Consider the following 16,341-nt stretch of genomic DNA (forward strand, 5'->3'; position numbering starts at 1 on the left):
TCTGTCCAAAACTGTCACTACATCAGATACAAATAGCCTATCTGATACCAAACCAAGTGCTAATTACAAATAAATGATTCTAAACCTTTTCTCACTTTTTTATTTTTCACTTTTACTATAGCCAGTTTTACTTTTAAGCAACAGGTTGTCTTTTTTGTGTATGTATGAAGTTCACACAGCTGTAGTTCATTACATTAAATTTGGGTATGTTGGGCTAAATTATGACAACCAGAAATTGTCCAAATACTTTTTTTTTAATTGCGGTGAAGGTGTCATATATTGTGAAACATTTCACCTTTTCATGAAACTTACCTAAACTTGGTAAAAAAAAAAAATAAAAAAAAAAAAATCTTGAAAAGTAAAAAATTCCAAAACAGGGTTCCAAATCCAACATAGAATAACCATTTTTGTTTTCCAAAATCACTGAACCTTTCAGTGATGACTTCTTTAAAAGTACCATTTTTATTTTTATTTTTTCCACATTCTGATAATCTAAAGAAGCTTTTGTACAAAGGTTCCATGGATTTTAAAGATTCTTAATGGAACCATCAATGCAAACAAAGAACCCTTTATTTTTAAGAGTGTATGTTTGCACAATTTCTTTTAAATTCCAGTTAATTTCTTTTAATAAATCTAATGCAAAGACATTAAACATATGGGCAGACCGCTGTAACTCTTAATTTTGAATCTAATTTGGGACTGAGATAAAGAATGATGGAATAATCATAGCGGAGGAGTCATAGCAGAGAGAGCTGGAACTGGAATCAACAGGAGAGGTGTGGAGGAAGGAAAGAGAGAGAGGGAGGTTCAGTAATCCTGTTTAATTGCTTTAGGGTAGTGTTCTGTCGACAGTAAGGAGATTGAGGTGCTCTCTGGGTCATTGGCTAAAATAACCCCACACACCCGGCTTCATGGGCGGGGCCGCCCTCACCACACCATCACAGCAACACGATTACCAGACAACACCATCGCATCACTACAACATTGTGGACCCCAGATGCCTCCTCCATGTGGGCCACCTGTGTATCCAACCCCAGGGTGTCACAGTAAATCATGGAGAAGATGGTGGAAGTATGTGAATCTTTCCACTTTGTGTTTTTAAATCCAAAGCACTGAACCTTTCAAGGGAAATTCATCTTCTTTCAGTTTAGTTGGTTAAAGGGATAGTTCACAAAAAAAAAAACTTCTATCATCATTTACTCACCCTCAAGTTGTTCCAAACATGTATGAATTTCTGTCTTCTGCTGAACACAAAAGAAGATATTTTGAAGAATATGGGTAACCAAACAGCTGATGGACCCCATTGACTTCCAGAGTATGGAAGAGTATCTTCTTTTGTGTTCAGCAGAAGAAATACATTTGAAGTTCATTACAGTTTGAATTGCCAGTTCTAGCTGATACCAGAAAATCCCTATTAGAGGCATGAATGGATTTGTTTTAACTTTTCAGTACTTTGTTTTGTATTTTATATTCATAAATGTTATTTAGTTTTATTTTTTTCTGCATGAGGGACAGTTGTAGCCCAATTTATTTAAGTTCTGTGCTGTTCAGACCAAATTTTACCCCCCCCCCCCCCCCTTTTTCCCCTTTTTTCCTCACGTAAATCATTTATGCTGTGCGCTAACTAAGTTTCCAGCCATGTTTTTATTAATTGACATTAGTACTTCATCTTGCATAATCAACAAGAAACAAAGTTAGACAACTCTTGTTTGACAATTCTTGTTAAACAAAGACACATTTAATTGTGTAGTTAAACTAAATGTAAAATTTAAAAACTTTAGTTCCCTTCTGAATGTATTCGGTCAAAGCAATATAACAACAATTGTAAACACCAACATTTTTCAACACAAGGTCACCCAAATAGAAAATATATATCAACAGCATGACTATACTGCCATTAAATGAAGTTTAATAAAGCAAGTAACGATTAACTCAAACTAACAGAAAACAACATTATTTGTTATAAGTTAACATAATTTAAAAATACATAAATAACATCAAGCTAAATGCACAACACAAGAACTCCTAATGCTTCCCAGTACAGACAAACCAACCAAACTTATGAAAAAAGTAGAAAGAACTTTGTCCAACAAGAAGCTTGTACCTGCAGAGAAACTGAGAGGTTCCCCTCCAATTATGTGCATGTCTTTGTGTGTGTGTGTGTGTGTGTGTGTGTGTGTGTGTGTGTGTGTGTGTGTGTGTGTGTGTGTGTGTGTGTGTGTGTGTGTGTGTGTGTGTGTGTGTATTAGTGAATAGCTAAATATCCCCAATGTGTTGAGAAAGCTATTTGATTGTATGTGTGTGTATGTGTGAGGTAAATGGTTAATAATGATGACTGATCAGTAGACTTGAGGAGTCCCTTCACTCTCAGCCAATCACAGAGCAGATCTGGACTACAGAGTCTTCACCTGTTCCAAAATGGGCCCCCTTTTTCACCTCTGAGATCACATGAATCCTGCTAAATCAAACCTGTTTCATCATCAAAATGTCTCCGGCACAATAGTTCTGTTTAATTGATTCTTCATGCATCGTCTCCTAATTCTCCTTCCCTCTTGCTTTTTTTCTTCACTTGCTCACTTTCTCTTTTACAGCACCTGGAATTTATGGTCGAGGCAGTCCATGGTGCTGAAGTTGAGCTTCCAGGCCTGCTGGTCCTTGTAATCCAGGCAATCTACGGAACTGAAACCCAGTGAGGAGGTGCTGTATCCTTGGGAGGAGAGGGAGGGTGACTGGCTGAGCGAGCCACCCATGGAGGGCACGGTGAGGGGAGAGAGGGCGCCCCCACTCGCAGACAGCTGAGTGGTCATGGGAGAGAGGTACGGGCTGCAATCCAATCCACTGAAGTAAGGAGAGGAGCTGTAGCCCTGGCTATAGGTCGAGGGCTGACCGTAGCTCATGGGATAGGGAGCGGGGCGCTGCATGCAGGGCGTGCCAGAGCCACACAATGGATCGGGAAGGGGGGATAGAGAGGTGGGACTCCACACAGAAACGGGTGCTGTGCCTGCGCTGGCAATAGGGGGCACCGCCTGGACGGGGGCAGCCGCCACCGAGGAGCTGGCGCCAGGGTCAGAGGTCAGCTCAGAGGGTGGGGAGGACTTCTTTTTGGGGGGACGGGGCTTGGGCTGACCGCTGGTCTGCTGTTGCTGTTGGCGGCATTTAGCACGGCGGTTCTTAAACCACACCTGAGAGAAATAAGAGCGGGGTTGAAGATGAAATACATGTTTGGCTCATTTCTCAATAGATCAAAAAGAATGTGTTTGTGATGGATGTGATGTGATCTGCATTAATAATGGGCATCACACACACTGACTTTCACTGTCAGAGTTGTGGCCACTTTCAATACTTGTGACTTAAGAAATTAAAATAGATTCAACTTTAAACACAGCACTGTACATATTTAGTTGCAGATATACAGTTTACCTTCATTGCATCATAGCAAGTGCGTGTTAGATGCTGGGATAAATGTATTTTATTTTATTTGAAGAGCATCGTCTGTTTCTGCCACATCCGACATTAGGCCAGGTGTGCTTAGAAAGATGTTATGCAGTCAGAGAGGTGTCAGAAAGGTGTTTGTCTCAGTTTGAGGAAGACTCACCTGAACTCTGGACTCGGGAAGGTTGATTTTCAGAGCCACCTCTTCTCTCATAAATATGTCTGGGTAGCGTGTTTTGGTGAACAGGGCTTCCAGAATGTCCAGTTGGGTGCGTGTGAAGGTAGTGCGCTCCCGACGCTGCTTCCTAGGAGTGGCTATTTATAAAAACATCGACATCATACAGTAAGAAACAACTTTAGGTTTTCCAATACATGTAGCCTAGGCCTAGAGAAAACTGTTTGGTTTTTACATGGTAGCATCATCAATGTTAATCGTTTTATGTGAGCTTGTAACAGTCATTAATATGGTTGATGTTGGTGAGAGACTGTCCATTGTCACCATAGATAGATAGATAGATAGATAGATAGATAGATAGATAGATAGATAGATAGATAGATAGATAGATAGATGGTTGTATTTTAGAATATTTCTTGTGTTTTTTTATAGCTACACTTAAGTCCAGTCAGTGAGTGACTGAGGTCCGTCACTAAGGCCGCGCATAAAAACATCGTTACGTCAGTATATTTTTTTTAATTAGTGATTTAGGCCGATTACATATTGATATTAGGCTATTTAACCCATTTAGCCTTTATTTGTATTCTTCACTCAGTAGCCTACTATTATGATCATTATTTTTATTTGTAAAACGGACGAATAAAACGGACGAAATATTTACATAAAAAAATTAAGCTTTTCATAATGGGCTAAAATAACCTTTTAATAATCAAGCAAACAAACAAACATACCATCACATAAAATTAAAATTTGACAACGAAAAAAACTCTGACGTTTTTGTAAAGAAGAAATTTTAATATATAGGCTATCTGACATTATTTTTTGTTAGAACGTGGGCACTACGTTTGTTAGCCTACTACGTGAGCAAGTTCAGTTAATATGGCTATCAACTGGTGAAATGATGTTCGCTCTGACTAAATTGTAGGGGGAAAAGGGGTACAATCATGTCAAATGAAACAGGAAAGATGAGGCTACCTTTTAGTTTTGTTTGTCCCGTCTCTTTTGACTTCAACGACCAACAAAATTAATCGAATGTCTGAAACAATATATTGTAAATAATTAATGAGAAAGAACTGACCTGGGTAGCCGACGGCGGTGTGGAGCAGGTCCATTCCTGAGGCGGACAGTGTTAACCCGTTCACAGCATAATGGGGCTGCTTTATGTAGGACATCATTCTTGGGACGGCCGCGTCTCTCGCACACACTCTCTATTGCTCTCTCTCTCCCTCCCTCTCTCACCCCTCTCTCTCACTCTCTTTTTTCTTCTGTGACGCTTTTTTTTTACGGGTCGGGGGTCGCGCTCTGCCCCTGACGGCCGTGTGTCTGTGCTCGCGCCTGGCGCGTGCGGTGCTCCTTCAGTCACGCGGCTCCAAACACCTGTAGATGTTTTCCCGGTCCTCGGTGCCTTGAACAAGCTTACACTCTCACAACTCTTGTCTTTAATATCGTCCTGAATATCAAAGATGAGCGTAGCTAAATGTGAGGAAATAGTAAAAAGTAAATTTACAATTAGGCTATAGCTCAACAAAAATGTTGACGTTGGTTAAGGCGCGTGTCCCCTGGGCAAGACCGGACAGGAGCGGGACACTATGAGAAATAAGAGACCGAGCAGCTAATCAAGGGGCATCTCTCTCTCTCTCTCTCTCTCTCTCTCTCTCTCTCTCTCTCTCTCTCTCTCTCTCTCTCTCTCTCTCTCTCCTCAACTTTGACGTGTAGGCTAGCCTATCTTAACACGTGCATATGACAGTAAATAAATTGATTTAAAAAAGTGTAATCGTTGAAAACAATTAATAAATAAAAACTCTGAAGATATAGGCTATCGAAATGTCGCGAATCTTCATAGCATGGACAGAAAATGACCAGGGATCGGAGCAAAAATGCCACGAGAAATGCCTCAAAATGCCGCATTGTTTAATATCTAACATCATTTTTTAACAATAGGCATATTCTCTAGATATAGTTATCGATTTTAGGAACCGTATCAACCATTAATTAATTGATTCAGTGCAAGCATTTTCCATACATGTCTTTGACACGCTGCAGGCTACAAGTTCGAAAAATGCGCCCTGACAAATGTAAAAATGTCCCTAAAAAAAACAAATTCAGAAGGCAGAACTCGTTTCTTTATAATATATGACGAAAAAAATTCTGACACTGCCCACAAGCATTGAAAATAAATAAAATTCTTATAGGCTATTGAATTCTTGTGCATGTTTGTTCGTAAAATAATTTAGATTCAGATTACAATTTGCATATCAAGAATTCGATTTTTTTATTTCTATCTTATAAATTGTGTACAAGCTGTAAACCATTATATAGGCTATGAATTAGCTGAATGCTTTGTTTTTCGTTTATTGGCATTATTTTTGCTATCTTTATAGAAACGAATGGCTCAAACTTCGGACAGGCTTTTAGACGCAACTGTAATTTGAATCTCATAAATAAGACGACTATACACTCTGAAATTTCATTCGTTAATCGAATTATTATTTTCGTATATGAGCTAGGTTAAATGTTTCTTGTGGATATTTTCTTGTTCAGTCCTGTGTTAACAGTTTTGCATAGCAACTTGCATAATATTTATTTGTATAAGAATTTAGTTGCATATCTGTTTATTGATTGCAATTAACTGATTAAAATCTTAAAAAATTACAGGACCCAAAAAGGTGAAAAGAAAAAGAGCAAAGGAATGTATGGATAAATGATGAATTAAAACAAGATGAAGGACAAGTGTTATCTTGACCAGTGATGGAGGGCCTGATAAAAGATGAAAGGAGAACGTCCATTTGGAAGGATGTTGACTATAGTTTGCTGTATTGAGCTGTTTGAAATTTTAAATAGAATGTTTTCTATAGAAAGAACATGTATGTTTTATTTGAAAGGATTGTTTGTTTGAGTGTAAATATGTTAGTGACAGAGAGAGGGAGAGAGGTAAGAGAAAGGCATCAATTGTCTCTCAAGATGAACTGAATGTGATAGGTTGGCTTTAAACAGAGAGAGCAGACAGGGTTATTTGGCTGTGACTAGACGTCATCCCTTTTAAGTACAGTACAAACTCCACAGTCAAGGGACAAAGGGCAAAAAAAAGTCTTCAGATTCCCTAAATTATTATGTCAAGCTTTTCTCTAAATGATGGAAATGACAGATTTTAGATATATGGATAAAACATACTTACTTTGAATCCGATCAGCTTGCTTTACTAAAAATAATAATAATTGTTTTTAAGTCATTTGAAAAAGAAAAATGAGTTGAAAAGGGGTTCTTCAAATCTTAGAAAGAAACTCAAATATCTTTCTAGTTTAGAATCAAGATTATTTAGCTATACACATACAGAAAATATTCCACCTCATCCACTCCCCCCGCAAAGTATCCAATTGTCCAACACTTCCCAGCAATGGCCTTCAATATAAAATATTTTTTATTAATGTATATTGTTGTACAATACGAATTAAATATGCAAGTAAAGAACTGACATGAAGAATTAGGAATTAAAGACAATATCATTACCAAACAATAAATTATTATTTACTTGTTTGTCTGCTTATTTATGCAACAAACTAATAATCAGGCTACTTTTTATTTATTAATTTTTTTTATACTTTGCTCAGATTACCACATCATACAACATGGCAGTTTTTCAGTGGTGGTTGTTTTTTGTTTAAAACCAGTAAAATGATGAATTTGTTGTTGTTCTGTGTCAGTATGATGTTTGTATGTTTATGTGTTCAGGATCTGTGCTTGTGCGCTTGCAGAAGGCAAAGTTTTGTGGAGGGTGGTGCAGAGGGGGGTGGGGGGACCAGTCCGTCCATCTGGCAACAACCAGCTATGCAGGCACAAGAGCAATTATGGAAGTGGACTAAACTCTAATCCGCAGGCGCACACACACACACACACACACACACACACACACACACACACACACACACACACACACACACACACACACACACACACACACACACACACACACATACACACTCCAGAGCACATTAGCATAGAAATACACAGCCAACACATTAACATTGCAACAAACATTTAATCTGAGTGGAGAGTAAAACAGATGAAATAAACAAAATGTTCCTACGCAAATAGAGGTAAAGGAAAGAAAAATGTGAAGATAGATTGGGGTGAAGAAGGTCGAGTGGGGTGACAGATAGATAAAAAGAAAGAAAGAGAGAGAGGGAAGGAGGGAGGGAGCGAGAGAGTAAGAGAGAGAGAGAGAGAGAGAGAGAGAGAGAGGTAGTGGGCCGCATCATTGCAGGCACACTGCATCAGTTAATCCAGATTAGGCAGTCTAAAAAGGAGCGGCTTAATCTGCAGGCCAGCCAGTAATACACAGACCGCTGTCAGCACCAATCACTCACACAATTCTAATCCCCTAAGAAACACACACCCTGGACACACACACACACATCCACTCACGCTCTCTAAACAGTGAGTTAAGCATGCATATAAAATATTCTGCACAATCAGACAACAGATTCATTCGAAACTTTGAATATGTGCTAAATATATGTACAAAACATGGGGCTCTTCTTCTGACTATAATCCCTCACAAACCAGTGATTGTAATCACTTTATAAACAGGTATTTAAAACAACTGGTGGCAATTTATAATGCAGTGTATTGAGTGTAATGAGTGTAGATGTGTTTATATGGGAAGATGTTGTGATGAGGCAGTTATTTGCTGATAAGCACAATATGTCCCATGTGGACAGACTTTGGGTCACAGTCAGATTAAAAGGGTTTTAATGTCAGTGGGGCTGTATGCTGAAAAGGGCCCCAATAACCAATTGACGGCTTGTCTGACCCTCTAGTGGAGATTCCGTCCATTTATTTCAAATCAATTCAGTTCAGGTCAAATAAGTTTTACTGATAACAGACAGAGGTATGAATGTGTTTAAGCATTGTATCTAAATGAGTAAAATGTAATGAAATAGATTTTTTGAGCTTTTTACTTTTGCAGTTTACTTGTATCAGATAGGTGTATGAATGCATCAATATATGCTTTTCATTCATTTGCGTAACAAAACAATATAAGATCTAATAATAATAAGATCTAATTGGTACTAATTGAACAATAGGCCTACTGGGTATTTAGTTCTACAAAATCTGCCGATTTTTACATTTAGATGGCTTTTGTGATCATATTCTGCTCATTTTATTTGTTTTTGTTTGTTTGTTGGTTTATTTAGGCTACTTATCTTTTTCTTTTTTTTTCTTTTTTCTTTTTTTTTACAAAATTGTTAGCCATAGTATTTGATTACTTTGCATAATTTATTGTGATGGCTGCCTTAAATAAAGATTGTAAATAAAGTAAATGAATTAACCTCCTGAGACCCAGATTTTTTTTTTTTTTTCATGTCATCACACTGTTTAGAGCACAATAAACAAATGGTAAAAAAAAACATTTTTGACAAATAATATTTTATTCATACGTTATGCTATGTCCTCTGTAGTCGACGCCAGGACTAAGTTGTTTAAAAAATAAAATGACATGAAATTATATGTATAGGCAAAAACAATGGGATTTTTTTTCAATCACCAATACATTTTGGGGTTTCAGGATTTTTTCAACCAAAATTTGTATAAAGATTATTCTCAACTATGTTATGAAAGAAATAACGGAATGAATTGATACACCATTTTACTTTATGCAATATGTGGGTAAAATGGCCATAAATTAATATTCCCATTCATTGCAATGTAGGCTATCTATACACTGTATCTAATTTGCACATTAATGTGTTCTTGGAGCAACATTAATGAAAAAAGAAGTGTAATAATTGGAGTAATAATTGGCAACATTTTAACAATAATATCTAATATTTCATAGGAATATTGATGTATAATTTATTTTCATATTCACTTCTTGTGTCTCCTAAAATGCCTGATAAACATGATTTAAGTCCTGATGTCCTCTGGACACGTTTGAAATCAACGTCCTGTTCTGTAACAGAAAGTATTTATTTTATTTGAAACCCCATAACATTTTCCTGAGATGTTGTTTTATGAAATACAATTTGAAAAGTAGTCCAATTTAAATTATAATTACAATATATTATCATATTTCCATAAGAATGCTACATTTGATCACTAAATTAATGTCAGACATTTTTAAAGACCAAGCAGAAGTTGTTTTCATGGTGAAACCTCCAAACATTTGGTATCTCTGAAAAGTCCTGAATGTGCTCTTTACAGGACACCCAGGTTGTGTCATGTGACATGTATGATGTCAGAGAAATTCACTAAAATATAATGTCCACTACAGTGGACAAAAGTCTATTATTGGGTCCCAGGAGGATTTAATGCATGTAATTTCGCCCCCTGCTGGAGGCCCCAGTTCTTCCTCATCAGGAATTTAACTAATCGAATAATAGCAATAGCCTCCCACTGGTTTCAGTTTAATGCATCTTAACCACAAAGAATAAGTTAAGACATGATCAATAAACAAACTGGTATGGAATATTTACGCTTAATAAAATTGAGTGTATTGGCAGAGATTGTCTTATTATTGGAAGATGAGAGGGTCTGTGGCTTACCATAGATATGTAAAATACACAGACAGACCCCATGTCTGTCAGAATTACAGATAGAGCTAAACCGACTCATCTCTTCAAAGAAGAGGTGTTTTGATTGCTCGTCATCTAATCGTGGCTCATTTATATTTTTTCCACATTTTAGCCAGTGGAACCAGGACAACACAAACTTGAATGAAGGCTGAAGAAAGCCTGTCAGGGCACTGTTCTCTGCATTTCCAAGATACTGCTCTACTCCTCTTCTGCCTATTATATTATATGATATTACAATACGACTTATACTATTATATGTTTGTACTATTCAATACTCTATTTTATTCGTCGGCGTATCACTGTCGACGACAGCCGATGACGACAGCCTCATTTGGAAATCTGTGATTTGTCAAGCGGTTCGAAAAACACAGATGATTGGTTAAATTTACTCACAACCCGCCCATACCCGGATGTTGTTGTTTTTTGTCACTAGTGTGGCAGTCCAGTAAGATCCAGAGGAATTGTTTTATTTCTTTTGTGATCATCTGTAAGATGTTGCCGGATGTAAAAGGCCTGTGTCCATTTGTGGAAGATAGTTTTAGTCGTTTTCCCTCGCAGAGTAACATATACGGACTATGCCAGGCAGGCGAGCAGGAGTTACTAGCAGCGACTCTGAAGGGGAAAGTAGTGTGCTTCAGATACCAGGACCTGCAGAAGAAGATCAGACCTGTGGCCAGAGAGATTCAGTTCACATATATACCAGGTCACAACCTGTTCGTTTGCTTTGAAAGTCTTTTGTTTTAGCTTGCTGTCTAATGCAAAACTATTTCTTGTTTTGTTAATAAAGTTGATGCAGAAATCGTCTCCATCGACGCCTTCAACAAATCTGCCCCTAAAAGAGGACTGGTCGTAGGAATAACCTTCATTAAGGTGTGCTTCATCATTAACTGGTACAAGTAACAAGTTTCAAACTAGATGGAGAATGTTCCTCGCTCACTCACTTTCTCCATCCATGAGGGCTTACATTTTTGCTGCATTTTCTGCTTCATGCATTTATTTTGATCTCTTTCCTCTCAGGACTCAGGAGATAAAGCGACCCCTTTCCTTAATATTTACTGTGATTATGAACCAGGGTCAGAGTTTAACCTGGAGTCTATTGCACGTGAGTTTCTCATATGGAGAAAAAAAAAAAGAATATATATATCATATGGCTTAAACTATACTATATGCTACATATTTTAATCTGATTGAAATTGGTCCATACTGAATAATCTGACGGTTTCATCTGGTTGATAGAAAGCTGTCTGAACCTGGAGCTCCAGTTCACTCCCTTCCAGCTCTATCATACTGAGTGAGTGTGTCATTGTGTTGTTCATTTATGTTACAATGAAAGGAGCCAGTAAGGTATTTGTATTTAAATAGATGAAATGCAGTGTGTTGTGGTATTTGAAATCTAACAAAGATTTAGGGTTCAGAAGTACATGTTTGTTTTGCAGGGTGCATTGTGTAGATGGATCCAGCGAGACTGTCTTTCTCCTCAGTGGGCATGATCAGCGCATACATCTTTACAAAGAGGTCAGCCCAGCAGATAAATGTCTCTCTCTCATACTCTCATACTAAAGATTTGAAGTTCATCCTCTTTGTCTGATTGGTAGAATGCCTCTTTGCACCAGTTTGAGGAACAGCCAGTGGAAAGACTCTTTCCTGAACTGCAGGAGCTGCCAAGCAAGTGAGTGGTTTACTTTTCTGCAGTTCAGGTTTGGATGATGAGACGTGCCGTTATCTGAGATGTTTGATAATTATTAATATGTACTTTGTGTGCATTGCAGTGTATTATGGTTAGATGTCTTAAGTATTGATCAAAACCGGCGTCTCACTGCATTTGGATGTCAGAATGGTTCTGTGGGACTTTCTCTTGTCAACCAAAAGGGACCCGGTGAGAAACACACTTGCACGTTTTTTCTCTTCTCTTCTTAGAATGTAATATAGTCTAATAAAAGCTCTGGCTTTCTATGCACATTTGCCTTATTAGAGATTCTCCAGAACTGGCGTGTTCAGCATGACAGTCCCATCTCCACTGTGTTGCTGTTCCCTTTGAAAGAGCAACACCAGAACACAGAGGGGAACAGTGAGTGATATGATCACCAGTTGATGCATAAAATAACTGTTTCCTGTTTGAATATATTTAAAAATGTATTTTATTCCTGTCATGGCAAAGCTGAATTTTCAGCATTATTACTCCTGTCTTCAGTGTCAAATTATCCTTCAGAAATCATTCTAATATGCTGATTTGCTGCTAAAGAAACATTTCTTATTATTATCAGTGTTGAAAACAGTTGTGCTGCTTAATATTTCTCTGGAAACTGTGATGCATTTTTTTCCAGAATTCTTGGATGAATAGAAAAAAGCATTTATTTTAAATAGATTTTGAATGACTTGATTAATTATTACTCTTTATGCAAGTTTATTAATGCCTGATAAGTTCTCTAGAGTCGACCAGTGATCCCCAACCCCAAAATATTTAGATTTTGCTTGGTTTGTTCCGCATCTATGGATCTAGGCGGATTAAGCATGCCAGGAATAATGTCAATCGCCCCAGCATCAGCCTGACGCATTAGTCGCTGCAAATGTGTCCAATTACAACTTGATTTTGCAGCGTTGAGTATTGTAGCCAATCACAGGCATGTCTTTTGAAAGTAATGGCCAATTAGATGTGTTTAGTGACAGTCTATGTTCTACATGCTCACAAACCTAACCCTAACCCATTATCACAAACAAAGCATGTCATTGTAAGTTAGAGATTTATTGTGCACTTTAGTAAGATTAAATTATTAAAATTGGAGTTTTCACAAGTGTCCCCAAATCAGTGAGCTTGACTGACCGCTTATAAAGGGAGCGCTCCTTGCTCACTTTCTGTGTAATTCATTCGCAATTTGAAGAAAAGTTATTCTTTTTCATGAGTCTTTGTGACTTTTCAACTTTAAAAAAAAAGTGCTAAACTTTTATGATAATTTTTTTTAACGTTCTGGTTTTATAATGTCTTAATATAAATTAAAAAGCAGAATGTGTGGGAAAAACTATTTTAGGGAGTGGAAATGGCTAAAATGAGCCAATAAGTGCTCCTCTACCACCATCTACTGGTTATAGTGGTAATTTCATGTATTTTTCATTTTTAAATATAAGATTTAAAGGTTTTGTTTTCCATCAAATGTTGGATTTAAAATATAAAAATGTTATTAATCTCTCTTTATCTGTCTTTTTCCCCCACAGGTAGTCAAAGGGAAACATTTAATCTGTTGGTAACCAGTGCGATAGAGATGGCTGTTGTTTACAGGTTAGAGCCTATTTAGTATGTTGCTTGTTGTGCACCATGTGTCTGGTGTGGTGTAAAATAATTGTGTGTGTGTTCAGGGATGTAGAGCAGTATGGACTGAGCAGACAGCTGTGTTTGGCAGAAAGCGACCAGTGTGATGCGGTTCTCTGTGCTCTCGTTGTTGATCTGGACTTTGACGGACAACATGAGTTGCTACTAGGAACGTATGGACAGGTAGAGTGCTGGATTCAAAATACATACGCATAATAGGGAACAAATGTATGCCACAAGGAAAGAGTTCATAACACTGGTGGTAATTTGACATTTTAAAATTATAAGTAGCTAACCAGTATGCACAATGATGTATTTGATTTGTTATCTATAGGACCTGCTCTGCTACAAATTTCCCCAAACAACAGGAGCTTTTGAGGATAAGTTACAGCTGCTGTGGAGACGGAGTTTTAAAAGTCCCCTTCTGTCACTGATTTATCTTGACCTGGCAGGAGACGGACTAAGAGAGTTAGCAGTTCTTACCTTAAAAGGCCTGCATATACTTCAGGTGACTGTCACTGAGCTGTTTTATTATTATTATTATTGATTACTGATGTTTTTAGTTAATTAAGCTTCTGTGTTTTTTCCTGTTCTCCTCCCAAACAGCACAGTCTGAAAACAACGGCAGATCTTGTTCTTCACCGATTGTCCACTTTAGTATCAAGACTGCCTGTTTCTTCAAAAGAACAGCCGATCAAAAACCAAGATACTGAAGAGCAGTTCATTTGAATGAACAGAGAGCTGCAACCGCTCAACACTGACTTTTATGTGAAAGATATTTATTTGTATTTCAAATGGTTAAGGAAGAGCTAAATATTTCATTCTGTTTGTGTATGAATCCAAGCCATCTAGCAGGCAGTTCTTTAACACTGAAATGAAAATTACTTCTTGCTGCTGGTACCATGTTTTGTAGCCAGACTTAGCCTATTCAATCTTACTTCCTATTGGTCACAAGTAGTTGTTGTTGAATTTCGGATGGGACATGGGGTGTCTTTTTTTATTTTTATTTACATCATAACCTGGTAAAACCATGATTTCATACATTGCTGTTGCTAGTCAGTAGCAGGTTGTATTAGAGTAAAGGGACATTCACATTTTATCTGTCTTAGTTACAGGGGTATATAAATCTTTGAAAAGTCGTCAATATTTTTGGTCCATTTTTAATCTGCTTTGAGAATTTCTAAACCCAGGCTTTGGTTTCATGATATTTCAAAGTTCTTCAGGCAAGACGTGTATTTTGCCATATCCCCAGAAGAGGGCGCCCTCAGTCAGTTAACACTGCATCAGTGCATTCAGAAATCCTGAGATCTTTGACATGGTCTGGCCTAGGGCCTCATTTATTAAATGTTGCGTAGAAGCCATCCTACATTTGATAATATGGTCAAATCTTAAATGTGCGTACTTGTGATTCAAAGAACGAGCGTACGCCTCTCTTACAGATGCAAAATCTATAAATCACAAATGTTCTTGAAATTGTATGCAGCTAATGGTTCAGATCAGGGGCGCCACCATCAATTTTGGGCCCTATGAAAGAATATGAGGTTGGGCCCCCTACCGCACCCATTCCGTTAATAAAATCGATCTCTGGGCCCCCCAAAAGTGCCTGGGCCCTTAGATTCGTCCTAACTTAGATCTCCGCCTTGCAAACGCCGCCTAATTAATGTAATTAAAGGGATAGTTCACTTTGAAATAAAATGTTGGTATGTTTTAGCTTACCTCAAGGGCATCCAAGATGTAGATGTCTTTTTTTCCGCAGTAGTTTCAATTTTGATATTTTTAGGTCAAACCGTTCTTGTCTGTCAGTCAAATAATGCAGGTCTATGGTCACTGTCTCAAAGAGCAAGCAGAGTCCAAATTAAAACAATTCTACATCGTCCAAATTAAACAATTCCCCATCGTAAGTACACATTGATGGCCTAAGACACGAAACGAGCGGTTTGTGTGAGAAAACGAACAGTATTTATATCGTTGTTACCTCTTGAACACAGCCTAGTGTATATTTGTATACCCGCCCACGCCCTCAGATCATTTGGACGCGGCTGTGTTCAAGAGGTAACAACGATATAAATACTGTTCGTTTTCTCACACAAACCGCTCGTTTCGTGTCTTAGGCCATCAATGTGTACTTACGATGGGGAATTGTTTTAATTTGGACTCTGTGCATGCTCTTTGAGGTGGTGACCATAGACCTGCATTATTTGACTGACAAGAACGGTTTGACCTAAAAATATCAAAATTGAAACTACTGCGGAAAAAAAGACACCTACATCTTGGATGCCCTTGAGGTAAGCTAAAACATACCAAAATTTTATTTCAAAATGAACTATCCCTTTAACATAAGGGCAACTGTCAACGTCCAAATCCTTTACTTGAGAATGGCAAGTGGCAAGAATTGATTAGATTTCTAAATACCTGCAGTAGCCTACTCCAACTCTCACACAAGGAAAAGTGCGTCTGCTTAGAATCTCAGGTGTCGCGAAGCAACACCGTTGGCGTGGATTTTAGGGTACACACGTTTAATAAACGAGTCCCATGGGGCAAGAAATGTTCAGCTGCAGACCCGCAGCACAACATATGACAGCAGTCTCTTCACTACAACTGTAGGAAAGCCAAAACCCATCCTTAATGAGGCTATAATCTTTCTTAATATTAATACTATATTAATTACTTTCACAATAACTGTGAATATATTATCATATACAGTGATGCAAGAGGCCGCAGGTCTGGCCAGTATTGACCATATCCTACAAAGATACTAAAAACAATAGCACATTATGCATTCTGTAAAGGACTGTTAACAAAGAGCTAACTTCATCTGCAATCAAGACAACTACTGTTCAAAGTCTGGGGTTGGTAAT

General features: G+C 37.8%; 2 protein-coding genes across 2 annotated transcripts; one reads left to right on the plus strand and one right to left on the minus strand.

Moving 5' to 3' along the window:
- Positions 1-2,585: 2,585 nt before the first annotated feature.
- Positions 2,586-4,828, minus strand: crx (cone-rod homeobox; the record flags this gene model as incomplete). The annotated part of the gene is made up of 3 exons (XM_082170075.1): positions 4,686-4,828; positions 3,596-3,747; positions 2,586-3,182 (listed from the first exon to the last, which is right to left on the minus strand). Exons 1-3 carry the CDS (start codon positions 4,780-4,782, stop codon positions 2,586-2,588), a joined length of 846 nt encoding a protein of 281 aa, XP_082026201.1. The 5' UTR covers positions 4,783-4,828.
- A 5,762-nt stretch (positions 4,829-10,590) lies between these two features.
- Positions 10,591-14,622, plus strand: kptn (kaptin (actin binding protein)). Its single transcript, XM_082169834.1, has 12 exons — positions 10,591-10,882; positions 10,967-11,049; positions 11,197-11,281; positions 11,416-11,470; positions 11,616-11,694; positions 11,775-11,848; positions 11,949-12,055; positions 12,152-12,247; positions 13,390-13,453; positions 13,531-13,666; positions 13,818-13,991; positions 14,090-14,622. Exons 1-12 carry the CDS (start codon positions 10,672-10,674, stop codon positions 14,210-14,212), a joined length of 1,287 nt encoding a protein of 428 aa, XP_082025960.1. The 5' UTR covers positions 10,591-10,671; the 3' UTR covers positions 14,213-14,622.
- The last annotated feature ends 1,719 nt before the right edge of the window (positions 14,623-16,341 follow it).

Source organism: Leuciscus leuciscus (assembly GCF_965113295.1).
Source record: "Leuciscus leuciscus genome assembly, chromosome: 5".
NCBI lineage: Eukaryota > Metazoa > Chordata > Actinopteri > Cypriniformes > Leuciscidae > Leuciscus > Leuciscus leuciscus.